This window comes from Tachypleus tridentatus, chromosome 8 (assembly GCF_004210375.1).
Source record: "Tachypleus tridentatus isolate NWPU-2018 chromosome 8, ASM421037v1, whole genome shotgun sequence".
Lineage (NCBI taxonomy): Eukaryota > Metazoa > Arthropoda > Merostomata > Xiphosura > Limulidae > Tachypleus > Tachypleus tridentatus.
Genome location: NC_134832.1, coordinates 87899961 through 87927287, shown reverse-complemented (window position 1 = coordinate 87927287; position 27327 = coordinate 87899961). Strand labels below are relative to the sequence as shown.

General features: G+C 33.3%; 1 protein-coding gene across 2 annotated transcripts; it reads right to left on the bottom strand.

Annotated features, from left to right (window-relative positions):
- Positions 1-358: 358 nt before the first annotated feature.
- LOC143222872 (ubiquitin-like protein 7) lies at positions 359-25415 on the bottom strand. Of its 2 annotated transcripts, none has more exons than XM_076449993.1 (8): positions 25235-25415; positions 13241-13360; positions 11592-11671; positions 10047-10128; positions 9805-9862; positions 9350-9518; positions 2528-2800; positions 359-2027 (listed from the first exon to the last, which is right to left on the bottom strand). In XM_076449993.1, the coding sequence occupies exons 1-8, from the start codon at positions 25383-25385 to the stop codon at positions 1890-1892; spliced, it is 1071 nt and encodes a 356-aa protein (XP_076306108.1). In that variant the 5' UTR covers positions 25386-25415; the 3' UTR covers positions 359-1889. The 2 variants fall into 2 exon arrangements, with proteins under 2 accessions (XP_076306108.1, XP_076306109.1); XM_076449994.1 differs by lacking the exon at positions 25235-25415 and adding an exon at positions 15893-16017.
- Positions 25416-27327: the final 1912 nt, after the last annotated feature.

The following is a 27327-nucleotide window of genomic DNA, read 5'->3' as shown; positions in this document are numbered from 1 at the left end:
AAGGCAATTTATTAAGTTAAGGAATGTGGGTGGGCCACATTGTATAATTTTGAAATTTTGGCACACCAAGAAATCTTGAAAACTATTCCGTGGATTATTTCACTCCAATAATACATAATTATTGTTAATTTTTCTCTCTTTCATTTGGGTCTACCATGGATCAAATAATATATGTGCTTATGATAGTAACAACTGAAAACCAAAACAAAAAACTACGTAATGAGCTACCTGAACTCTGTCCACCTTGGGAAATTACATAATGCATAAGAACTGTACAAAGAGTAATCTTTTACACATAAAACGATTTTTGCCTAAAACCTTTCCTTTTTCAAACTATGAATTACCCAGAAGAGAACAATTTTGTTTTATTTATTAAAATTTATTCTATTTTTTACAACATACAACACAAAGCTTACTAACTTATAATAAACTGCATGGTATAACATTGACATCACAAACACTTCTTTTATAGATGACTTGATCAGAGTATTCATGATGAGCAAATAAAGGTAAAATGGGCAGCAACGATAGTAGAAAGGACGACATTTTGAAGGCCTTCAGCATTTTATCTTCAATCCTCTTGTAATCTCTCTATAATCATCACTAAACTAGGTAACTGCTACTCATTTCACTTCTGTTTGTTCATCATGTAAGTTAAATTCATACTAAACAGTTCAGAGTCAGTCTTTTCAATATAAGGTCTAAGACATCTTGGTTTTTTAATATTAGCTAAGAAAATAATAATTTGTTTTAGAAAAATGAAATTAAGATCCACTTTTTTCTTCCAGAGATTTCACATTCATTTCCAGGATTTATGGAAATTTATGGAAACTTAACCTCAGAATTGGTGGCTTAATAACTACAAAATTTTAAATATACAAAGGTTTCACTACGAATGAACAGTAAAACCTAAAATGTTACAACTGTTAAATAAAAAAAAACATTTTAGAAAAACAGAAACACATGTAAAACTTGTCTAATAGCACATAGATTTTAAAACAACATTCATCAGGCAAGTATCTCTGTCAAAGTAATTTAACATAATATTTGTTATTTAACCTACAATGCATGGGTGATGCTACTTTTAAGTTTAAATGAAATACTAAACTGGGGTGTTTACTTGTTTTGAATTGAGCACAACTGAATAGTTTATTACAACTAACATAAAACATTTTAATTTATATATACCACACCAAAATGACATCTGCATTGTCTGCTCATCAAATTAAGCTCAAGAATAAATATTCTTATGTCAGAAATAACTGAAAAATAAGGAAATTGTGAAAAGTTTACACTACTCATCACCATATTTCACATGTATGTTAATACTACTTATTATTTTAGATTCTCTGAAATAATAAACATTTCATTAAGTGTTATCATTAATTTTGTTAAATTATATCATATCAAAAGTATTCTGGTAGTTCTAATCAGATAGATGCATACTGAAGTCTATCATACATTAATGTTCATTTTTGTTCTTAAAAGCTTCCTCTATCCAATTTTCTCTTTTGATCAGTTTATTTTCCTTACTTTAAAAATCTTAAGAAAATAGAAAATGCAAGGCAATGAATATACTGTTCTCAGTAACTATTAATTATGTAAAACAAAAGATACCAGAAAACCAAAACCCACATTTCCTGGGAATTACCATTTTTATAACTGCTAATTATAAAAAAAAGAACGTGAACAATAAATTACTACCTTTATACAAAAGCAAAACAAAGAAGTGTTTCTGTTTTATTGTTTAAAATAATAGTTTCAAACAGGAAAAACATGAATAAAAAGTTCTGAAAATGTAACAAAATTATGATGCACTGATTCATTACTCTCCCACATCTATTTTACTTCTCCAAAGTCACCAATATGATCCACAATTCCCAAGTTTTTCAAACTGAATTCTGACCTCCTCCTTCACCAAAGATGAGCTCCAGAGCAGCTTGGACGTCTCCTCCAGTAGTATGAAGAGCCCTTAAGCTGACACTATCATCTGAGATTCCCATGTCTCTCAGCTGCTGCAACTGAGACTAAGAAAAGAAAAGGGCCAAATCACAATGCTAAGCTTGGTCAAATTATGTTTGAAAAATAGCTAAAAACAATGAGATGAACACATCTAATATTAAATAGTGTATACTACTATTCCAAGTATGAATATGAATACTTACATCAGTATTAGTAGAAAGTCTTAGCATGAATCTCTTACTTTAATATTAGTAAAATGTTTTACAATTCTGATTGTTGAAATATTTAACAATTTATAGTATGGAGATTAGTGTTATTATTTTAAATTACATGTCTTGCTACTGTGATAAGTAGATAGCCTTGGTTGTTAAAAACTGCCTTACTAACAATAGTTAGTGAGTTAACTCTTTAACTTAGAATTGACTGCAGAACATCTTGCACATGAATTGAGTGTTCTACCAAAAGGAACTAAAACATTAACCTTCCAGCTACTGTTAACAGTAATTTTCAACAATTCTAGCTACCTGGCTGGCACACTAATCCAAGTGTTGAGATGATCACTTACTTCCATATTAGATGTATGTCTTACTACTCCAAGTGCCTGTTGCATGGCATGATTAAACATTTCTGGTGTGATGACCCCTTGCGAAGTTGATGGAGTTCCTTGCCTTGGTGTTGATGTGGATGTAGAAGGCTGAGATCCATATCCTACATCACCTTGCCTACTTGGTGTACTAGCTAATGTAGCTAATGCACTAGCAAGGTCATTTGAGGTTATAGGCACCTGTCCAAGTCCAGACAATCCTCGTCCAGTGAGGAAATTTGCAGTTTCATTAAACTAAAACCACAAAAATGCTAGGTTACTTAAATAAACTTGTTATTTCCAGCTTCATCTTACATAATTCAATGTTAGATAAATAAAAGTATATTTTTATTTAAATGTGCATTATATGGATATTAAAAGTATAATTACAATACTTTTATTCAATGAACAAAACTTCTGCACATACCTAAAATGTAAAGACTGCATTTATAATTGATCATAAACCAATTAAGATATTTCTTTAAGTTTCAAACAAACACCATTTACAACTAGAACTGCTTTAAAGCTCCTAGTACTTTTATAGTTACTCTGCATATGTATATGAATGCCCAATTTTGATAGCTGTAATAATACACAAGTTACCAACATCTTTGAAATGTCTAAAAAACAAGAAAACAATTATCAAAATAAAAAGTAATATCAGCAGTATTAATAAGGAAATAATAACTTGGATAGAAGATTATAAATGGCACAACAAGTAAATTGAAGGTGTCCAATTAGGCATAAAAGAATAAAGTAGCAAATACTTTAAAATTTATTACTCTACTGGTCAATAAGTATCAGGCAAGTTTTAAGAAGAGCTTGCTATACTAGATTTGAAACATTCACAAACTGTATCTGCATGTTGTGGATGGAGTTTAAGTCTTGTGTTGAAATATTTCTGAGATATTATATAGTGAAATATTTCTGAGATATACCCTCTTCCTTTAAATCCACTAAACATCGTTCAGTTAATAACTGCAGGAAAAGCTTCTATAACACATCAATAAAACAAAAAGTTAAAACTAAGCAAGCCATTACAATGGTGACTGTTAACTTTTTGTACATACGAATCTAAAACATATTTACAGTATTAAAAGTTCATTAAAATCTTTCTGATTCCAATGGTGTCACTGCAATTCTCAATACTTTCCTTCTCACAGTAGTAATACTTAACCATATTGCATGAAAATTAGTAAAAAATTACTAAATAATATACATTTTCTATTATTCATAAAATTCATATAATGGTGTCACTGCTATTCTCAATACTTTCCTTCTCACAGTAGTAATACTTAACCATATTGCATGAAAATTAGTAAAAAATTACTAAATAATATACATTTTCTATTATTCATAAAATTCATATAATGGTGTCACTGCTATTCTCAATACTTTCCTTCTCACAGTAGTAATACTTAACCATATTGCATGAAAATTAGAAAAATTACTAAATAATATACAGTTTCTATTATTCACAAAATTCATATAATTTTGTTTTTTCTATCATATTTTACACTGTTATATTTTCAAAAGTTTGTTATGATGCACAGTTTAAAAAAAACACTCCAATAACACTTAATACAAACATTTCCATTTTTTGTCGTTATAACCCACAAAGTTCCATTTTACATGTCCAGTCACTTTAAACTTGAGTAATATTCTTTAACATATTTTTTGATATTTTATTATTACAACTCAGTTAGTCACCATATTCAACTATAAATTACAAAAATCATGGTGAAAGTTAGTAAAGGTTTATTAGTAGCTTTTGACCTGACTATTCAAAACAGTGTTTCACAATTATCCTACCTAACAATATTCTTGGTAAAAAAAAATTCATATCTAATAAATACACCTTCTTTTATTTTGTTTTTAATACAGTGAAAAGAATGACGTTAACAAATTAGGGCTTTAGTAGCTAAAATATTATATCATAACCTAATGTACAAGTTACACCTAACTAAAAGTACCCAATGTTTGGTCACAGAAGAAAATTATTATAGCTTTCAAACAAATATAACAAAATTATATTCAAGAATGAAGAAAACATCTAAAGAAAGTATAAAAATATCTGAATTTATTATTAGTTCCTACTTCCTCTAAAGCTGTCATAAGATACTTTTGTGTCTGTGTGTAGGGGCTAGTTCCTCTCACTTTCCCATAACTTACATATCATGCTACTTTACTCTTTCTGCATAAAAATAAGTAGTTCATAATGTGCTCTATCTAGTTGCATTTAAGCTTTGCCTTTAGCTCTTTTCAAAATTGTGCTTCATTATTTATTTATTTATGCTCTAACATAATAAAAGGGGTGAGAATGAAGTGTTGTGACAAATAAACTTAACAGAAAGAAAACTGAATGAGAAACAAGAAATGGGTAATTATATTATTAAAGAACAAGTGTCTTAGAAAGTACAGATCTGTACTTATGATGGTCATAAAAATTAAAATAAAATTTGTAGCTATATTATATACAGACATGGCTTAAGAAGTTGTGCAGAAAGGAAAATACTTATACACAGTCAATTAGAAACTACAGTGAGTAAAATGTTATAAGATGACTAAATATCAATTCCAAAATATTTCAGAGTTAAAATTTATTGAAATAAAATTACAATTTTCTATATTTTTAAATCTAACTTACAGTTTTGCACTCAATAACTGAAAGGGGCTCTGTTGTCCTGATAAGGTTAATGCTCTAATTATTCACATAAACTGTATTCAGTTGTATCATCTTAACAGACACAGAAATATTGTAGTCAAGTAAACAATCATCTATTACAACATAGTAAATGGTTGAACAGTGTCTTTTATACAAATCACGGATAATAGCAACAGAAGTTATAATTTTTCTATAATGAAAATGTATTTCCCATATGTACTTATCTCCTATCATAAATATAGCTATTCTTGTTCAATACTGCCCTCTAGCCACAAGCCTGGAGCTACCACATACCACACAATCCATGTAGTTTATTTGCATACTGCATATAAATCTTCATGCTACAATTTTGCACCAACAAGAATGCAACACACCCTCTATCTGACTCTATCACACTATCATTTCAAGTTTCAGTAGAAAATGGAAGCACCAGTTTTCTGTGGCGAGGAATAGTGGGAAATGTGAATGTACAAAAATTGTATCTTCTGTCATGATACATTATCTCCTTTCACAGATTTGGTTAGAATCGCACATTGAATAGGTGGAGGGGCCAGTGTGAGGGAAAGAAAGAATCATCCTTTGAAAGTGTTTAAAGAACACCCTTAAAGGGGAGGTTCTCACAGTAGAGGATCATACATGAGAGACAACACAATTTCTGTACCAGTCATATTCTACAATAAGTGTGGAAAGAGGTGTGAAAAAATGGGCAGAAAAAGGGAGGAGCACATCCAAAAGGGAGAGAGCAATGGTTGGATAAGGATCCAAACCACCTGATATCTGAATCTCAATCCCTTTGATGAAAGTAATGTGAATTTGAGTAAAAAAGATGTGTGACAAGATTTAAAGTGGCTAGGGCACAATGAACAGTACTTGGCATCCGAACTGCATCCGAAACTCAACCACTGGGAATCGACCCCCACACAGGGGTAGGAAGAGAATGTACTGATAGTACTTGGCATTCAAACTGCATCCAAAACTCAACCATTGGGAATCAACCCCCACACAGGGGTAGGAAGAGAATGTACTGATAGTACTTGGCATTCAAACTGCATCCAAAACTCAACCATTGGGAATCGACCCCACACAGGGGTAGGATGAGAATCATACCAATGGCAAATCAACTGCATCCGAAACTCAACCATTGGGAATCAACCCCCACACAGGGGTAGGATGAGAATCATACCAATGGCAAATCAACTGCAATCCAAAATCCAGCCATCAGATGGAGGTAGAAAAGAAAATCATACCATTGTCACCTCAAATTTAGTAAGACAGGGAGAAATCATGCCCCCAACCTGTAAATAGAGCACATGTGAGCAAATTCATAATAAGTAACTGATTTGGGAACCTGACATCCAGTTGATCAAAACAATAAAGATGTCCCTGTATTGAGTAATATCCCACTCAAAATCGATCAGACAGGAACCAACCCAATGTAGTATCATCCTTGGTATATGTAACTCTTTGAGTGGTAGTGCAAGAGGAAGAACCATAGCAACTGCAAGTTCATGCACTGTGACCTGCAACATGCTAGCAATGGACATGAGGCCAGTTGAGTGAGTGAACAGATATACCATTAATACACAAATAAGGACTTATATTAATTGGTTCTGCTCTGAATCTAGAACCCAGCTACTGGAAAGAGACATTCATGTGGAGGTGGAGTAGAATGAGGGATCCCAGTTGAAAAGGTGAACCACATTTTTGACAGCTCTCTCCAAGAGAATGTTGTAGTTTTGGAGCAAAACACCACCACCACTTTTAGGTGAATGGATTCATTGTTTGTACTGTACATCATTATCACATTAAGGAGGATGTCTTCATGGTCAACCATCCTAGCAAATTGGAACTGAAAAGCGATAAGGACTCCCATACTCCACTGAAAGAAAGAGAGAAAATGCAGTGGAGAATCCAGAGGAATATCAACTCAACAACAGACACAATGTAATGATAGTTACAAGACTATTTTGAAAAGCAGACCACTCCTGATTTATTCATTTAATCCAATGGCAGGGATAAGCAGCTACCCCATTCTGCTTTACCCATGAAATCCATGGGTTAGTATGGTCTGGAATGGGCATATTAATGAAGCAAATATACTGTACAGAAAATTTAAGAGCAATATTGTGGAAAACTCCATCTCAACAGTGTGTTTTGTAGTAAATATAACTGCTAAGTCATCATGGCCTTACATTGCAAATTGCACTAGTTTAAGTATACCTGTACAGTCAGCATTTACCACAAAATGAGGTTCTTGAAGAAAAAAAAGGAATGTGTCCCTAAAAACCATAAGAATATATATAAAGAAAGGTAGCTTATCCAGTCAAAGTCTTACCATATAGGATGGCAACAAGTGGAAGATGGTACGACAAAGAAAAAGAAACAGCTATTTGAAGCAAATAATGGGAGATGAATGTATGAGGTGTAGTCCCAGTGCTCTATAAAAAAGTACCTTCAATATATGACAGGAGTGAGATTCAGATAAAATAAAATGTGCCTAATAAGAGGGAAGACACCCAAAATTAATTATGGGAAGAAGGAGAAAAGAAAGACAAAGCCATTTGAATTAAAAGCTGAATCCAACTGGTAAGAGAGAAAGGGAAAAGTCACAAACAGAGGAATGGTGCCAGGGACTGGCACTGCAGAAAAAGGAACCAACAGAAAGAAGCTTTGAAGACAGTAAAGTAGCCAAAAGTATGTAGGGGACACATAAAGCAATTCAGATTTGACTGGAAATAAAGGTGAGAGATGAAAGGAAACAAAAATGACAAAAAAAATGAACAAATTGTAGATTAAGGAAAACTGATCATGATCAAAGAGAACAGAACGAACACTGAAGCTACCGAGAAAACCAAAGCTGTGCTGACCATGAAGAAGCAATTAGAAAGACCTTACATGGAGTGAAATGAATGAACAAAATCACCTGGGAAGATGACAGATGAGATACAAAAAATAAATGTATAAACTGGGCGCAATCCTGACAGAATGCATCAACAGTCAGGACAAGTGGATGAGGAAATGGATACAAAAAATAAAATAGTAACTTGGAATCAAGAGAAAAGGCAAACTCATCCCACTGAGAAAGTACCCCACTGGAGGCAGGGCCAACAGAAATTTTTAAGGATGAAGAAATCACTCCTTGGGATAAAGTGTGTCAGGAGTGGAAAGATGATCCAAACCAAGATTAAAAGTACTCAGGACATGACACACCAGGGAATATATGTCAAGTATGTGGACCTAAAAAGGGAGATCCAAGATTGACAACAAAGGTAGCTCAATATAAAGAACATTGGACTGTCAAAAGTTCCAGGGGATTAGCATGGTAAGACCTTTCAGCTGTATACCATTCTTCAAAAGCCTCATGCTGATTGACCCACACACCACAACCTTGGAAATAAGCATCAAAGAAAAGAAACAAATCTGCCAATGATATGGAGGCTTTGTTCAATCATTAATGCATATCATTGAAAATATTTCATGAGTCATACAATATCCCCTGAAGAAATCATATATGGTTAGTTGGTTGATTTGATGTTTTATGGCACAAAGCAGCTAGGCTATCAGCACCAAACATCTGGTAAAACGTCAAAATTTAGTAAAATTCATTAAAAAAATTAAGGTAAAACAAAACAAAGTTTAAAAAATAAATAAATAAATAGTATAAATGTACCCATCAGAAACTATTATTTGCAAAAAATAAACAGTGACTATTACCTATAATCAGGTACATAAAGAAAATATAATAGTTTTTCAATAAATTATCTATGAACAGAAGTTTGAATTATAGCAAAACAAAATTCATTTTCATGGAAAAATACAATAAATACTTTAGAAATGGGAAAACAGAAGTCTTAAAATATTAATTAAAGAGCTCTTTCATCAGGTCTGAACATTCATAAATGTTGAATTTATATTACAAATCATGTAAAAACCTCAATATTTCATTTTAAGGTAATTTTCATGGTGAGTGTGCAAAGCTAGATGAATACACATTATTAGAAAATAAAACTACATTCTTTGCTGGAATATCAGCATTACTAAAATGTTTTTTTTTTTATCAATAATAACAGCATCTATTTAAGAACTGTACAATTTTTGCTCTACAAACAATTATTCAGATATTTAAAACAACAGCATACTCTATCATGGTCATTCTCCATATCTTCATCATCACTCAAAGCATCTAAAGAATACGATACAGCTGACTGTAAGGTATCCATTGCCATCTGACCCGAAGCATTGTCTTCTTGAAAAGCTGCAGCAACTTGAGCAACGGCTTCAGGGAGAGATGGGTGGTTCTCAACTAGTCTATTGTTTATACAAATATAGAATATTGTAAAGTTCTCACTTCAAAACAAACACCTAGTTCTTATTTGGTCAGCTTATATTTATACCAAGCATTACATTTTACAAATAAGAAGTTGATTTTAAAACATTGAACAAACAGCATTAAGTAGGTCATCCTTTAACATAAGCTGCACAACAGCATTGATCATGTATGGAGGCAACTAGTTTAATTAGACTGTTAACTAATATTTCCTTTTATATATATATATATATATATAGAGAGAGAGAGAGAGAGCAAATGACTTACTTTTTAATATTATCTGGAAATGACAGTTGTACCAACATGTCTGGATCTTGCAGTATTGCTATTGAAAGTAAAAACAAATATTTTTAGAATTCAAGCTGTACAATGACTGTTTCTATTTGAACTAATATATTAATTTTCAAATGAGAAAAAAAAAGATTAATTGAAGCACACATTCCCTCCCCCTTTTTTTTGGCATTGTGAGAAACTGTTAAATACTAATCCTAATATTGGATGCTCCTTACCAATTGCTACAGGATCATCTGCCAGTCCAGGATTAGTAGCAACAATGTTTTCAATCACTTCTGGCTTACTCAGTTGCCGTAGCTGTGAGAAAATATTCAATAACACACACAGACACACAAACAGTTTTAAATTTTGTTTCTAACCAAACTGTTTATAAGAAAATAACCATTTCATAGATTGTGTAAAATATAAATACAGACAAATACTTTTCAATTCAATATCCAGATAAGTTATTTTGAAGTGGGCAAAAAAATTTTTTAATAAAGTACTTTACATATATATTTTTCTACAAGTGGGTTTTCTCGTCATCACTAATTACTTTACATAACAATAAACAATAATATTTTGATAACAGTGATGTAAGTCTGTATGGAAACAAACAGTACACATTAAAAAATTATAAGTCATATTTAAGGTTTCTGTATATTAGTTTATGTCAATAAAAGCTATGTTTTTATATTTTTAAAGTATAGCACAATTATATAAACTATACATAACATTAATTTTTTAAGTTCAACAAAATGGAAAATGGACCTTAATTAAGTCAAACCTTATGAAGTTTGCTGCAGAATCATGTTCATAAAAAACATGAGAGTCAGTTAATAAAAATGTAAACTATTTATGATATCAAGTAAGTGTAATTTAATACATTAAGAACAACTGCAAGACTTGAAAAATAATATTATATGTAACTGTAAAACTGCACATGAAGGATTATTACTGAATTTCAATTGTGATATTTATGCTTTACTATACTAAATGTTTTAACATTTAAATACATGAACCCATCACTTTCACTATTATTCAAAGCTAAGGATACTACAACACAGAGTTATGAACAAGATGGAAGTTAAACTTTGTATAATGTCAATGGTTGAATCTTCCAGAAAGCACAAAATATGTAACTAAAAAGGCTTTATGAATTTTAATGAATAAGGTATTTTACTGTTTTATTTTTCCTAAAATGTTATTCTTTATTTATTGTTGTGAATAAAAGTTGAACACAGCAACTCATACTTGTACAGAACACAGAACTTACCTCTGCAGTATGTTCAGTAGTCTCAGAAAGCATTTTATACCTTCAATGTTAAAAGTTTTAACAAACTAACGAAAAGCAGCAAAAAAAAGTACCAGTATGTTGAATGTTTGGTAAAGTAGAAAACAAAAAGAAAAAATGTCCATATAACACTTATTAAACATTAACAAAATAATTTATATTACACTGCTAGAGGCCCTTCAAGGCTAAAGTCACTAGTAACATTAAAGATAAAATTCTTAGCCCTGTACTTCACTTGGTATTCATAAGAATAATTTCCAATTCTTAGGTATAAAAGCACATTTGAAAGAAAATTCACAAAATGTGGAATTTCAGAGTCATTGTAGAATGATTTAGTTATTACAACATTGCCTTAATATTTTTTCAATACTACTATGTTTCCAGCCATAGTACAATATTTATGTTACCTATACACAGCTTACTGTGATTTGGAGTAGCAACATTCAAGACAGAACAATAAATAAATGCTTGACGTGACACAGCTTACCATATTTTTCAATACCAAATTCCCTAGTGCTGTCTTCAGAGTACTAACTCGATTTCTTATCTCCTTTTGACTTAGCTCTTCTGTTAAAAAGAAACAAAATACTTGTAACTAAAGATTCAGTTTGAATATAATAATTAGATAGCTCATACCCAATTTTATTTTGTGAATCATATAATCTTGCTACGTAAAATTTCCTTTAGTTGTATGGTTAATTTATCTCAAATTTTTTGTTCTCATTTAATAAATACACACTTTCATGCAATCAAATGAAATAACCTAGCTTCTAGACCAGTAAACGAAAGTAGTTATTAAACCTTTTAACTGTTAGATGAAAGAAACATATATCCTTGTTAATCTCATTAATCAATTAACATCCTCATCAATTTCTCAATCTGTGATATAATATAAAAACAATACAATATTTTTTACCAGACTCTGTTGTTGAGAAACAATAATTATGTGATAGGCTTTTAAGTGAAAACCCCTCACACAACAATATCAACAGATTCTCATTCCCTAAGTAATTTTCCCACTTTGTTCTGAAAACAATTAATCTAATTCTTTAATAACAGCTAGATATCATCAAAAAACTTCATTTCTTTTCATCTCATGATGATAAAAACTATTCTAACCTTTTTTTTTACTCTTCAAATGATAACCAAACAATATTCATGTTAAATCCTTCAAAGATTATGTAATTTTAACTTAACTATGAAACCTTTTATCCTTCTGGTAACAAACATAATTTAAGTGAAAAACTTTTATTTTTAAATTGTATTGTAAGAACACCCTCACTTAAAGTTGTGAAACTTAGATGGTAACCACACCCAGCCATACATTATAATTTTATCTCATATATATCACATGATCTGGCACACCATTCCACATGGAAAACATTCTACCTAATAACAGCTGAGACTTGAGCTTCCATAGATTATACTTATTTTCTTTAATATTCAGGGTTTCATCTCCAGCCATCTTTCCACCATTCCAACAGCACTACACTGGGCTGTTTATCCAAGCCACAAACTTTAAACAACTGAATCAGATTATCTCTAGTTCTTCTAAGCCAAAAAATTATTATTTCAAACATATGTGTCTCTCTCTTCATAGTTTAGATGTTTCAAACCAGAAACATGATAATTAGTCTCTGAACATTTTCAACAATTGTTATCTTATTGATAACAAGAGGCCCAAACTGCACCCAATGCTCCAAATAAGGCCTCACCAAAGTTTTGTAAAATGTGATTATAACCTCCTTAACCTCAAATGCTTCTGCAAACAGATCTCAGAAACCCTCTGCCTCAACATTACTTTGCAAAGTTTCTAAAATTCAGATGATAACTAGTCCTCAATATACTTTGTAATCTCCATGTGACAACCAAAAATAATAATTCTCAAAACCTTTCATTCAGTAATAAAACTCATAAAAAAACCTCATCAAACATTAAGATTCTCACTAGACCTTTCAATCCTTCAAAGAATAACAGGAAAAAAGTCCTTATACTAAGTACAAAATGGCTTTAATAGGTTTGGGTGATAAATATACAAAACACTTGCCAAATACTTACAATATTTTGAACTAACTAAGTACATTATCTTCAATGGCACAACAAAAAACAGATTTTCTTAATATTTGATGCACAAACCATGTGATTTTTCTGGATCTGGATGCTGCTTGGGCAGAACATACACAGTCATCCCATGTTTCAGTCCACAAGATTCTAAAGTTTCTTCTGATTTCAAGCACTTTCCAAAGCAGATAAGTTCTGCAATGGAATAAATATGAACAATTTACTGTAATTTCACAATTTGCACATACAACAGGCACAACAATTATACAATTAACTCAGTTAGTTTCTACATATATAAATTTAAACAATACACAACTTTTTGTTCTGAAATAAGGGTCATTCCATGTAAAATCATCCAGGGGCTACAGGTGACCCCCACAGAATGACTTAAAAAAATTCATCTACCCATATAATGAAAAATTGCCAAATATTAGATCAATATCTCTAATAATTTCTAATTTACAGCCTTATAAAATGTAGTTAATTTTGTTTTATTTTTGGTGAATTCATTTTCGGCAACTTTGGCTGCTTAAAGCTGCAAGAATAATGGTGGTACAAGGCCTGAAATGTGCTACAATGACTGAGTTAATCTCACAGAATTCAAAACTGGTCTCAAACCAAGTTTATCTCTCTTAGGATTTGCATAGGAAGGCTGTAAAATTACCTCAAAACCCAAAATTGTAAAAACCATTGGTTTATGTAATACACCATAGCTCTAAGACTTAATATGATACAAAGCTGAATTTTGTTTTCAAATGTCCTATAACATATCAGTTGATAAATTAGCAACTATTGTAATTAAAAGTCTATTAGATCTCCTGTAAAAAAATTTAGTTGCATGCAACTTTTTATGATTTAGCTAAAAATAGCCCTACTTCAGGTCACAGTTTGACCATGTCACCAGTTATTCAGCCTTTTCAGATTTTTACCATATATTCTTACATCTCTGAATATGATCTACAAAAAAAAAATCAGGATGGTGTTCAACCTACTTTTTGAGTTATAATTTTTTAAAGTATCCTCTGACCATACACTGTTCACTTGACAAAAAAAAACTTCAATTCAGGTGTGTTACTGTGTGCAAATATATCCATACAATTTTAAAATAGTTTATGAATCCCACTAAAATATTCTAATCAGCCTTTACCATATATTCTTACATCTCTGAACATGATCTTCAAAACAATCAAGGCTGTGAAAAGTTATAAATTATCAAATTTTAAGTGTCTCTGATATGTAACATTGGGCATAGGACCACATTCAGGGCATTCAGTTCTTTCTTGTCAATCAGTCCTGCAGAATTGTGTAAAGTTTGATCTACTTGAGCTGTATGAAATGTGCAAAACCGTGGCAGGTATTAGGTCACATCATAGCTTTATTCCCCACTCTACCAACAAATTGTATATCAGAAGGCTATCAGATGATGATGTGTACACAGTTGTAACTGTTGGTAGTAACAGTGAAAGTGATGCTGCAGCAGCTCAAATAGGGTCTAATGATAGCAATGACAATTATCAGCCAGGGAAATATGTGGCATACATATACAATCATGAATGGTATGTGGGAAAGATAAAAGATAGATCAGATGAACATTCCGTTGTGTTGGTGTCATTTATGAAGAAATCAAGAAACAAACTGTTCTCATGGCCTGCAAGGTCACATAAAGATGAAAGCTGGATTCCTTTCCAACATATTCTTTGTCTGATAAGTGCACCTACCATGCAAGGCAGTAGTGCTCATCACTATGTTCTAAGTCAAAGTGATCTCAACATAATGAAACTCAAATTTCAGAAATTTATTTAAGCTGCCTGAACAAAGCAATATTTATTTGATGCTGTTAAAGCTAATTTTTTGTCAAAGCAGTTTTTGAAACATTTCATTGTCATGATTATTTGCAGTTTGGTGTGACTATAATCTTTCTCAGTTATCCCCTGTTGTAGCACTGTGCTTTTTGTGTCTGATTTACCTTTGTATTTATTATATTATGAATCTTAAATTCAGCCATATCTGCCTAACTGTAAAGCATACACAATATATTTGCACTGCCATGTGATCTAACTAGTTATGCTAATAAACTTGTTCAGAAATGAATTAATTCTTTTTTGTTTCTTACAACTTCATTATTTAACATTGTGAAAGGATGGTTAGAATATTTCAGTGGGATTCATAATATTTTGACAGGTATTTTTCAAAATTGTATGGATATATTTGCACACAGTAACACACCTGAACTGAATTTTTTTTTCAATAAAAAACGTATGGTCAGAGAATACTTTAAAAAATTATAACTCATAAAGTAAGTTGAACACCGTCCTGATTTTTTTGTAGTTCATATTCAGAGATGCAAGAATACATGGTACAAATATGAAAAGGCTAAATAACTGGTGACATGGTCAAACTGTGACCTGAAGTAGGGCTATTTTCCAAAATCTGGATGATTTGATATGGAATGACCCATAAACAGCTTTTCTTTTTCAGTCTTTGAAACAATGTGTTTCTCTGTTAGTTCTCTCAATACCTATTTCTTTTATATATTGGGAATAAGTTAAAAGGTTAAACCAAAGCCCATTCTTAAATAAAATTTATATTGAAAATAAAACTTCTCTTGGAGGGCTTTTGGTTATCTAACATCATTCTTCACCTAATTTTAGTTATTTCATAAGTCAAAAATTAAAATTAGCACTTTCACTACATGAAAATGTATATCCAATAAATATTAACACCTGCCCTGTTCATTCGCCATAAAGAATTCCATGCCAGTAGTCATTAATTAGCTCCCAAGTAATGTCACAAAAGTTCTTGTGAACTGCACTGTTGCATGACATAACTATACAGAAAAAAAACAAAAACAATCCATAAATAGGAGGGTGATATAAACACACTAACTCCCTCTATATATTAGCACTTGTGAATCTTCATTCTTTGATGAAGTAAATAAAGAAATATGTACCAGAATCATAATGAGTAAGATGGGCAGATGTGTGGTTGGTTGATTTAGTGTTTCATGGCACAAATCAGCTTGGCTATCTGAGCCAAACATCAGATAAAAGTGAAGTAAATGTAGTAGAATTCATAAAAGGAAATGAAGGCTAAACAAAACAGAGTTTAAAAACATAAATAGCATAAAACCAATCTGGTCTACAACATTAACAGAGAAACTACAGTAAGAGAAGTTGTAAAGGGCTTTCAGTAGCATAATGGAAATTATCATAACCTGCCAGGAAGACTAACAGGAAAGTACACAAAACACCATCAGTCACCTAAAGTTGGCCTTTCCAGTCCTGGTTCTGAGTTATGTGTCATTAAGGCCATTTTCAAAAAGTAAAGTAATAAAAGTTTTAAAAGATGTGCAGTAAAATTTTAATAATAACTCGCCAGGATGACTAACGGGTAGTTCAAACAGCAGCATTAGTTACCTGAAGTTGGCCTTTCCAGTCCTGGTGTTGAGTTATTTAATGCTATAGCCATTTTCTAATTTCAAATTGAACTAGAGAGACTGTGATTCTTAAAAGGGAGCCACATTAAAACAAGGTTTAATGTATAAATTAAAAAACTTAAATGACATTAAAAAGATTAATGGCCTTTAAAAAACTAAAAACTTTATCAAGGTCCACAGTGTCACCATCACCAATAACACTGTCTAACATTATGGACAAACCTTGGGACAGAACATGTTTAAAATGGTGCCGTCGTTGAGAGTCATAATGACAGGAAGAAAGTAAAATGTGGCTTATTGTGATCTGAGTGTTGCACAGACTACACAATGGTGCATCAGTTTCAGATTAAAAAAAAAAATGATGAGATACAAAACTGTGACCAATGCATAGTCTAGTTAGAACAACTTACTCCTTCCAATCCTTATGGAAGCAAGACAGCCAAAGTCCAATATAGGGTTTTATTTGAAAAAGCTTTTCATGTTGCTCATTCCAAGTCGACTGCAAACTGGCACAAAGCAGAGCCTTGAATACAGGATCATAGTCCTGTATGGAATAGGCACAATGGTGATAGTGCCAGAGCAGATAGACTTAGCTGCAGTGTCGGTGAGCTCGTTCCTATGAATATCAACGTGGCCCAGAATCCAGAAAAATTGGATAGAAGTAGATGTTAAAGAGAAATGGGCCAGTTGATTTTGAACATTGCTGAGAACAGGGTTTGAACCAACATGAAGCAATTCCAGGGCCAGTAGAGAACTGAGCGAGTGGGTATAAACAGTGCAGTTGGAGTACTGCTTAACTTCTATGTGATCCAGGGCAAGAGAAATGGTGTACAGTTCTTTACAGAAGCTTTAGAGGGGATTCTGCACTCAACCACCAAACCACAACAAACCATGGCAGAGCCCACAGAGTCACCTGATTTTGAACCATCCATATAAATAGGAATGGAAATATTGTTCAAAAGATGTTCAGTAAATAAAAGACAGTACTTCCAATTGGGAGTATCTGCTTTTCTCAGATGACTTAAAGAAAGGTCACATTTGGGGACTGTAAGAAGCCATGGTGGAATGGGTTGACCAGTGGATACTGCAATGTTATCCAAGGACAGACCCAATTCATCCAACTGCACCTGGATATGAAGGCCAAAAGGAGCAATGGCAGATCATCTGTTCTGAAAAAGTACGGCCCACCAAGGAAGGAAAACACAACCTCAGGTGGGATGCTTTGATAAGAAACAAAGTTTCGAAGCATATAGTAAAGACAGTTGCAAACAGCAAAGGTGCAAAGAAGGTTCATAAGCCTCTATGTATAAGCTCTGAACTGGACATGTGTGGAAAGCCCCAGTGCAGAGCCAAAGTACTTGATGATGAATGAGGTCCAGCATCCTTAAGGCCGAGGGTCTGGCAGAGACATAGACCACTGATCCACAGTTGAGTTTTGATCAAATAAGAGCACAATATATCTTTAACATAGAGCTTGGATCTGCTCCCCAAGTGGTGGAAGAGAGGACATGGAGGATGTTCAGTGCTCTTGTACATTTGACCCATAGCTGCTTAATGTGTGGTATAAATGTCAGCTTACAGTGAAAGATAAGTCCCAAGAACTTGGTCTCAGGGACCACAGGCAGCACAACTTCACCAATACAGAGTTCAGGATCAGGGTGAATACCCTGTTGGTGGCAAAAGTGCATACAAATGGTTTTAGAGAGAGAGAAATTAGTCATATGCTGTGGTCCGCTTCAGTACATGATTGAGGGCAGTTTGCAGCTGCCACTCAATATATCTCATGTTCGATGACAGACATGAGATATGAAAGTCGTCGACATAGAGCCTGTTTGCAACAGTGAGAGGGAGTTGTTCAGTGATGGCATTAATCTTTATACTAAAAAGTGTGACACTCAAAACACAGCCCTGAGGGACTTCAAGTCCCTGTAGAAATGAACGGGAAAGTGTCAAACCCGCATGAACTTGGAATCTCCTGTCCATTAAAAAATTTTTGATAAAATTGGGCAAATAGCCACATAACCCATATATATGGAGGTCTCGCAAAATGCCATACCTCTATGTTGTGTCCTAAGCTTTCTCAATGTAAAAGAATATTGATACAAGATGTTGTCATTTGAAAAAGGCTTCTCTGATTGACATTTAAAGTTGAATCAGGTGGTGCATGGTGGAGCACTGTTGTTGGAACCCACACTGGGTGGGCAAGAGGAGGTTGTTTGATTCAAGGAACCAAATAAGACGAGCATTAACGAATCTTGTCCCATATGACTTTGGAACTGGTGGTAGAAGATATGCCAGTTGTAAACTTAATCCAAGATTCCTTCTGACTTTGACATCTTATCCACAGAGCATGTACACGGGCGTGCTGGAAAGTGATGCAGTTTGAAAGTGTGGGATATCTACAGAAAGTATCCAAGGCCCGTTTATCCAAGACCACCCAAGCTCAGTGGGCACATATGAAGCCGCTGCAGATGTAGTAAAACAAGTATGCTTATTTCACAAAATCTGCAATGAGCCAGGATAATGTATCTCATGCAGCAATATCCTCCACTAACTAATAACTTCATTCTTTTCCTCAGTACAGTTGTATTCAAATGTTTAAATCTGCAATGAGCCAGGATAATGTATCTCATGCAGCAATATCCTCCACTAACTAATAACTTCATTCTTTTCCTCAGTACAGTTGTATTCAAATGTTTAAATCTGCTGTGATTTGCAACTTTTTGCTCAACTATCAAGTTTCACTTTGATTAAGTTTAAGATATTCTATAGGATTTAACAGCATACTTTACCACCATTTCTGATAAAGTTCTTCACCTGTGGATCTGGATACATTTCAGCTCTCCTCATGCAGATTTTCCTCCTTTTTTTTGAGTGGAGCATGAGAAACCTTTACATTTACCAGATTACAGCCATCAGAATGGTAGAACATTGAGAATCCTTACTGAGTGGTACCTATGAGATGGGTCTAGAACAAAGTATCCTTCTTAAATGAGAAGTGGGGATGGGGTGTTTCTGGAGTATGGTGCAATTTATTTCACATTAGGTACATTGCAATCTCCAAGTAGACTGTGAATACATATAATTGTATAACTCTCACACACACAAACACATATATATATATATCTTTCTCTCACAATTCTTTTTCCTGCAGCTGGTATGAGCTTACTGAACTTGACAGTTGAGTAGATGAATCAATCTCTATACACCTGTGATGCATTTCTCATACACCTCTCATAACAGGCAAGGGTCCCATTGTGACTGATTATTAAGTAGAGATTATATAAATATCCATAATGACATATTCCAATACAGTGTCCTACTCCCGTAGCTGACAATGGAGCTCTTATTAACTAACGCCTGAGGAGGAAAGCACTGATACTTATCACAAGTGTCCTTCTCCACCAGCAGCTTTTGACCCATTGAATCTAATGGTAGTGGAGGCAAGCACACACGATATAATTTAAATGAGCCCTAACATCACTAAACATATTGGCCATCTAATGATCTGTGTGAGAGCACTTGTCATGTACCTATTCTGCCCATCCTTGTGAAACATTTATATCTTTTCAGCTTCTTATATGTGGATGACAAATATAACTTGGATGTGGCAAGATGCAATTTCCCACAGGTATATCTCTAAGAAGCCCTGTCATCAGGTGGTACATCCCATGGGCTTTCTTCACACGTTCTGAATAGAGCTTATCTAGGTAATCTGATCTATATACTAGTCCCTCCACCATCTCAACTTAGGATTCTAATTATCTGTGTGTGTAGATAAGTATTCATTTTGGAAGTTAACATCTTCTTCACGTGAAAATGTATTTCCAATAGATACTCACCACCATATGTGTTACCACTCATCCTCGCCATTATCTCATTACATCTTTATTGCCTCATCATATAACAAAAATTTTATCCACAAATATAGAGGTGGCATTTGTACATGTAGATGTGTCACACTTCTATTGGTGAAAAGTTTTGCTGCATGAAATGTCATTATATAGTGGTGCAAGTTTATTTGGACACATGTGAAATTGGCTTGGAGTTTTTTTTGTGACATGGTAATCTCTCAGGAAGAATGTGAAAACTGAAAAGAAAACAGCTATCTGTGTATGGATACAAGTATTCCTTTCAGAAATACACCCATTTGTCTTAGTTTCTTTTATACTGTGATTCTAAAATCATGTAAATATATCCAATAGTTATTTTTTTGATAAAGTTATAATTACTGAGTCTGTATTATTTGAATAATGGTATACACATATTCTCATCTATTCATAAAACTCTTATAAATATAAATAAAGTAACAAAGAAAACATGAAGGTAATAAAACTGGATTTTTTAAAATATTATTAACAAGGATGTTCCATTTCACATATTTAGTTCTAACTTGTTTATTTTTCATTAATTACACATGCTTGTTATTTATATTATACACTAAAATAGTTATGTAGCCACAAAAACAGCATCAAATACTGATAAAAAGCAAAAATGTTAAGTAGCAGAAACAGAACTCTCATGTTGATATATGCAATATTTTTGGAAAAGCTCAATTTTTGCTTTAATAATTACAGTTTGTTTCAATAGCTAAGGAGTTCTTGAAAGTAATTGTTATAGGTCTTGTATATGATTTTTGAGGAGTAATTAATTTATTAAGCCAACTGTACACACAAAGATAAGAAAAAGCTTTTCTGTCATCTGAATAGTTTCCAGCTGAATGTACTCACTAACCCTTAATATTTTTACTTCTCATATAAGAATATCTCTGTAGTTTTAAAACATCAGAAAAATATAATTATGAAAACAAACATCGTAAAAAGAAAATGTTAAAAAATTCCAGGTTTATAATTTGTTTTGAAGTTTTGTAAATTTCACATCAGAATCCTCTGTTCTCCACTATGAACGCTTTCATTTCACATTTTTCAAAAATCATACATTGTAGTTTAAGTATTATCCACTTTACAATGATAGAGAAATACAAGAATATTTTCTATTCAACCATGTTTAGACACTGGTTTTGTTTATAAGCTAAGATTTTATTAGCTAGTGTCCAACTCATGTGGTACAATAAAAACCTCTCAACATAGATTTCTTGAAAATAGTCAGAGATGAAAAGCAAAAGTCTTATGAGAAACAAAACCTTAAATATCACTATTTGTAAGGCTGCCAGAATCTAGGTCAAAATAAATCTATACCACAGGTCTGGGAGAAAAATTATCACAAAATGTGAAAACTTTGTTTATGGGCAATACTCATTGAAACTGCTCAGAAATAAAAGTTCAAATATTTTTTTTAACATTTCTTTTCAAGATACACTAAAAATTGAGTAGAGTTATAAAATATCAATTGAAGTAAAAATTGTTGGAATACAATCAGAATAGTTATTTTTACTTAAACTAATAGATTTCATATGCAAACATGTCCTCAGTGCTCTGTTGACCTTTCAGAGCTGTCCTTCATCTCTAATAGAAGAAATAAAAATTAATGGAACAGGGAAATGGATGAAATCCTTAAAAACAAGTATAGATTTAAAATTAAGGAGCTCACTAATTAGCAACAAGTAACTTGTTTAATATGAACTCAATGCTGCAAGAGAGTAGTAGCCATCTAATTTACCAGAAAACAAATAAATAATTGGCATAATTAAAGAAATAAAAACATAGCAGACCAAAGTACTATAATTATACTTGGGTCCTACTAATACCAAGAACTGTTAGGAACTATCAATAGTCATCATGAAGCATCAATAAAGTAAAAGCAAATATCCTATTGCTTCAACAGTGTTTATTATTATTACACAGAAATTGTATATTTTCCAAATGTTACAGCTCTCACAGGATGCAACTCTCACCAAATGTGGGATAGTCTACACAACTGGAATTAAAACACATATGTAACATAAAATCAATATATTAAATACAGATCATATGAAAAAATCTGCATTTTAAACAAAATATTTGTAAAATCATTAAAATTCAATAATCATGCTCATTCTCATCACTAGTAAATTGAGTTAGTTCCTCAATCAATGTGGTGAATCTTGCACTTTCATACTTGACAATTTGATGTTACAGTTTCACAGTCATAGTCACTCATACCCCAAAACATGTCAAATATTTCAAGATTTTTTTGGTTTTTTCTCCAACAATTTACATTATTTTAAAGCTGCTAATACTGCTCTCTCATGTCACTGACTTTTTACAACAAAAATAGGTGCCTCAATGTTTCTTTTCTTCTCCTTAACTAGCATCACAAGACACTTGGCACAAATGTTATTTTAGACTAATCAAGGTTTACATGATGTATTTCTGATTCAATATTTTAAACTTGTTGATTTAACTTGCACAACAAAATAAGTACTTTACAGAAAAGTCACTGTTGTCAACAATACAGTTGACTTTTTAAACAGATAGGCTATAACCCATTTCACAGATGTAAGTAGAGCATATCCAGGCAAATATATCACACAGTACATTATGGACTTGTTGGTGGCCAACATGTCAAAAAGCCATTTGAATAGTTTATAAGATGCAAGTCTGCTATGGAGTAAATTGTTCATTAGATCCCTTCATATGTTTTATATCTTTGTTTCAATAATGCAGTGACCTGCTCAATCTCTATCAGAATATTTTGCATTTTCTCTATTTTGAGGTGCAGTTCAACATTTTCTTGTTCTAATTTAATGTAATGAAATTTACATGTCACACATGTACATCCATTTACATTTGATGATTCTGACAACAATTTTGGTTTCATGGCATAATGATGCTCTTTCAGGCTCACACACAAGTATGATAATGATGTGATGATAAAACACTTGGATCATGATAATTTTTGTGGCTTGAATTTTGATATTCTCATAATTCTTTATCTTCAATGTGACAGTAGCTGTAATCTGTTTATTTCACAGATTTGACTTAAAAGTTTGTTTTTTTGCATCTGCTGTGGAGTTCTTTCCATGCCTTGTAGTGATGTACTTATCTGTGTCACCAGATACAGAATAGCTGTTGATAACTTGCTGAATATCACAGTTCTTGTGACGGCTCTCCTTCCCATCATATCCTTTCGTGTACATACATGGGTGAGGGTATTTTTCATAGGGTCCAAGGTTCGCAACAACAAAGTGATTACTGCACATCTGAGTGTTGTCTGTTATTATAAGGTCATTATCATTTCAACTCCTTCACTCGGTCTTTCACAATTAGTCTGGAAAACAATACAGGTATGAATTCATGATTGATAACATTGTATTTTATAGTCAATATTAGATCTCTCTACCCAAAAATGTTCCATTCTCAAATAAAAGCAGAACCATATAATCTCATGATACAAAATATCATGTCATGAATATGTTCTTATTTACAGATATATATACTCGTGAAAAACTAAGCAAAACTGTTTAACTCTGGTTGTGCTTGGAAACAGTGTCACTAAAAACTAAAAAGGGGAAGAAAAATAAACAATAAACTTACTTTGCTGGGTATCTTCAGTCATCATTGCAGTTATACTCTGCACTGTGAACACCACAGCCTATTGTTATTCTGATATTATATCCTCAGTGCACCATTCCATGTGGTTTTGTTTGCCCCTAAGAATTTGACACTGCACTGTTCATCTCCAATATTATGGTGTCCAAACCACAGGTTACCAAAATTTATATTCTATAGGTCAGCATGACATCATAGTCATGTGACCTTTCTTGGTAACACAACCTCCATCTTGACAAAGGAGCAAAAAGTAGCGAAGCAAGTACAGCTCTATGTACTTGATTTATATAGGTTTACCATAAACACATATTACTGCTGAAGCTGCTGCAGATATTCTTCAACTACTGTTCATATATTACTGCTTGATAGTCAAATTATCAATTGCAACATGTTACCATTAAGTGGAGAAGTTTTTGCCAGAGACATTAACAAGATACTGAGTAAAGTTACAATTAACTGGATTTTATTCTTGTCCTAACCAGCAACCTACCAACTCACTAATAAATGACACAAGAATATAGGCCAGTGTGCAATATCCAAACTTATACAGTTATCTTGTCTTAAAAAAAAAAAAGACATTTACACAATACAAAATGAGCTGAACACACATTGTTATAGACAGACTTTGTCTTCCACAGATTGACTGGTATCAAATAGAAGAAAAGTTCATGTCTTTTTTACTTGTTATTGGTGCAATTCAATACACAAGAACTCTTCACCATATTTAAATGTTTGGAATAACAAAGGTTAGTCGTTACGAATAGGAGTCTGGACAGCAAGGAAGTATACAAAATAACCGAAACTTTCCCTTTGTAATACTATTTGTTTGCCATTTTGCCTCGGTTGATATGTGGACATTGCATAGTGTGAGGTCAAAGTTCCCGATGTTTGATCTAATGTAGTGGTTACAGCCTCGTTATATTTAGAGTTTATACTTTGTTACACGAATTCCGCTTTTAATCACATGTAGTCGGAAATAGCACTACGGATAGTACGTGTTACAGTTACATGTATAACATACAAGACTTGGACTCCTGAGTGATACATATTTAATAATTATATTTGTAAACTTTGTAACTAAACATTTATGGTTTATTAACTAAGTTTATGGATAAAGATAAAAAAAGTAAACAGTAAAAATACCAATATCGAAAGGCTTCATATTCAGTTTTGAGGCAACGTTTTCTTTAAACTTTTCCACCGAGGACGATAAATTAATGCCAGAAAACTTATTTTTCTCAAAGTTTTTACCATTTTCTTTAGATCTGTACTTCACATACAACATCGCCATCATCAATAACGAATTGTAAGTGCCCTCTCTTGAATATAGTGTTTAATAAAGAAATTTATCAAATTATGGGGAAATTTTGTGATGAGTCATGTTACAAAACAAATAAATATATACAAGTAGAAATACTACCTATTTATTACTGGTCATAAAAATATTTCATTGAAAAACAAACCTTACTTTTTTATTTTGGTAAAACAAATTATAATATGTTTATCTTTGTATTTATTACACACAAGAAAAATAACAGTGTCAAATAACAACACAAATATAAAAACACTCCTCATAGCTTGCCATTGAGCATATTTTGTTGCATTTCGTGAAAAGCTACGTGAGGGTCTATATTAAATCAAACACAGTCTCAAATTGCGGATTATTATTATTCTCGCACGTATCCCCTATTTTTATTATGTCAAATATATTATACTAATTGTGCTTGGAAGATTTTAAGGTCTGTATTATGTCATTTTCTATAGCTAATATCGCTCTCTCTGTTTGGTGGAAGTATCCATAAGGACTTTTCTTTGGCCCGGCATGGCCAAGCGCGTAAGGCGTGCGACTCGTAATCCGAGGGTCGCGGGTTCGCGCCCGCGTCGCGCTAAACATGCTCGCCCTCCCAGCCGTGGGGGCGTATAATGTGACGGTCAATCCCACTTTTCGTTGGTAAAAGAGTAGCCCAAGAGTTGGCGGTGGGTGGTGATGACTAGCTGCCTTCCCTCTAGTCTTACACTGCTAAATTAGGGACGGCTAGCACAGATAGCCCTCGAGTAGCTTTGTGCAAAATTCCAAAAAAACCAAAAACAAAACAAAAAAGACTTTTCTTTAAAGTTCAGTGTAACGTTGATTTTCAGTTAGGTGGGATTTGTTGTGAAAAATTTCGCGGTCTTAATTTTATAGTGAATTCATGAAGGTCAGAAAGAAGAGGCCCTGCATGGCCAGGTTGTTAAGGCACTGGACTCGTAATCCAAGGGCTGCGGGTTCGAATCTCCATTACACCAAACATGTCGCCCTTCCAGCCGTGAGGGCGTTATAATGTACGATCAATCCCGCTATTCGTTGGTAAAAGAGTAGCCCAAGAGTTGGCAGTAGGTGGTGATTACCAGCTGCCTTCCCTCTAGTCTTACACTGCTAAATTAGGGACGGCTAGCGCATGTATCCCTCGTGTAGCTTTGCGCGAAATTCAAAAACAAACAAGCAAAGAGAAAGAAGAGCTGGCTCATTAATATAGCTGTTACTTGGGCAGAATTTAGACCTTTGCTAAGGAGACTGAGTATTTGCTTCGGAGAAAGTTATGTCTGAAAGATTAACGATGTGGACATCCCACCGTCACATCCACATGTGCTTGTTGAACATCTCATTCATAAACCATGGAAATTAATATGGAGTTGATCTACATTTTGCTGCTATAACAGCCTTCACTCTTCTGGGAAGGCTTTTCACTAGATTCTGAAACATGGCTGCGGGAATTTGCCATGCTTGCTCAGTCACAAGAGCATTAGTGAGGTCGGACACTGATGTCGGGCGAGAAGGAATAGCTTGCATCCGACATTCCAATTCATCCCAAAGGTGTTCGATGGGGTTAATATCAGGGCTCTGTGCTGGCCAGTCAGGTTCTTCCACACTAATTTCGGAGAACCATGTCTTTATGGATCTCGCTTTGTACAGGGGGCATTGTCGTGTCGAAACAAAAAAGAGCCTTTCCCAAACTGTTGCCACAAAGATGGAAGCACATATTTCTCTAGAACGTCATCGTATGCTGAAGCGTTAAGATTTCCCTTCACTGAAACTGAAAAATCTAGTCCAAACATTGAAAACAGCCCCAGACCATTATTCCTCTTCCACAAAACTTTACACTTGGAACTATACATTCAGGCAGCAGGTAACATAGTCATAGCACAGCTGCTTGTGGTATTTAACTTATTTCTTCATAGTCTATATCCCTATAGTG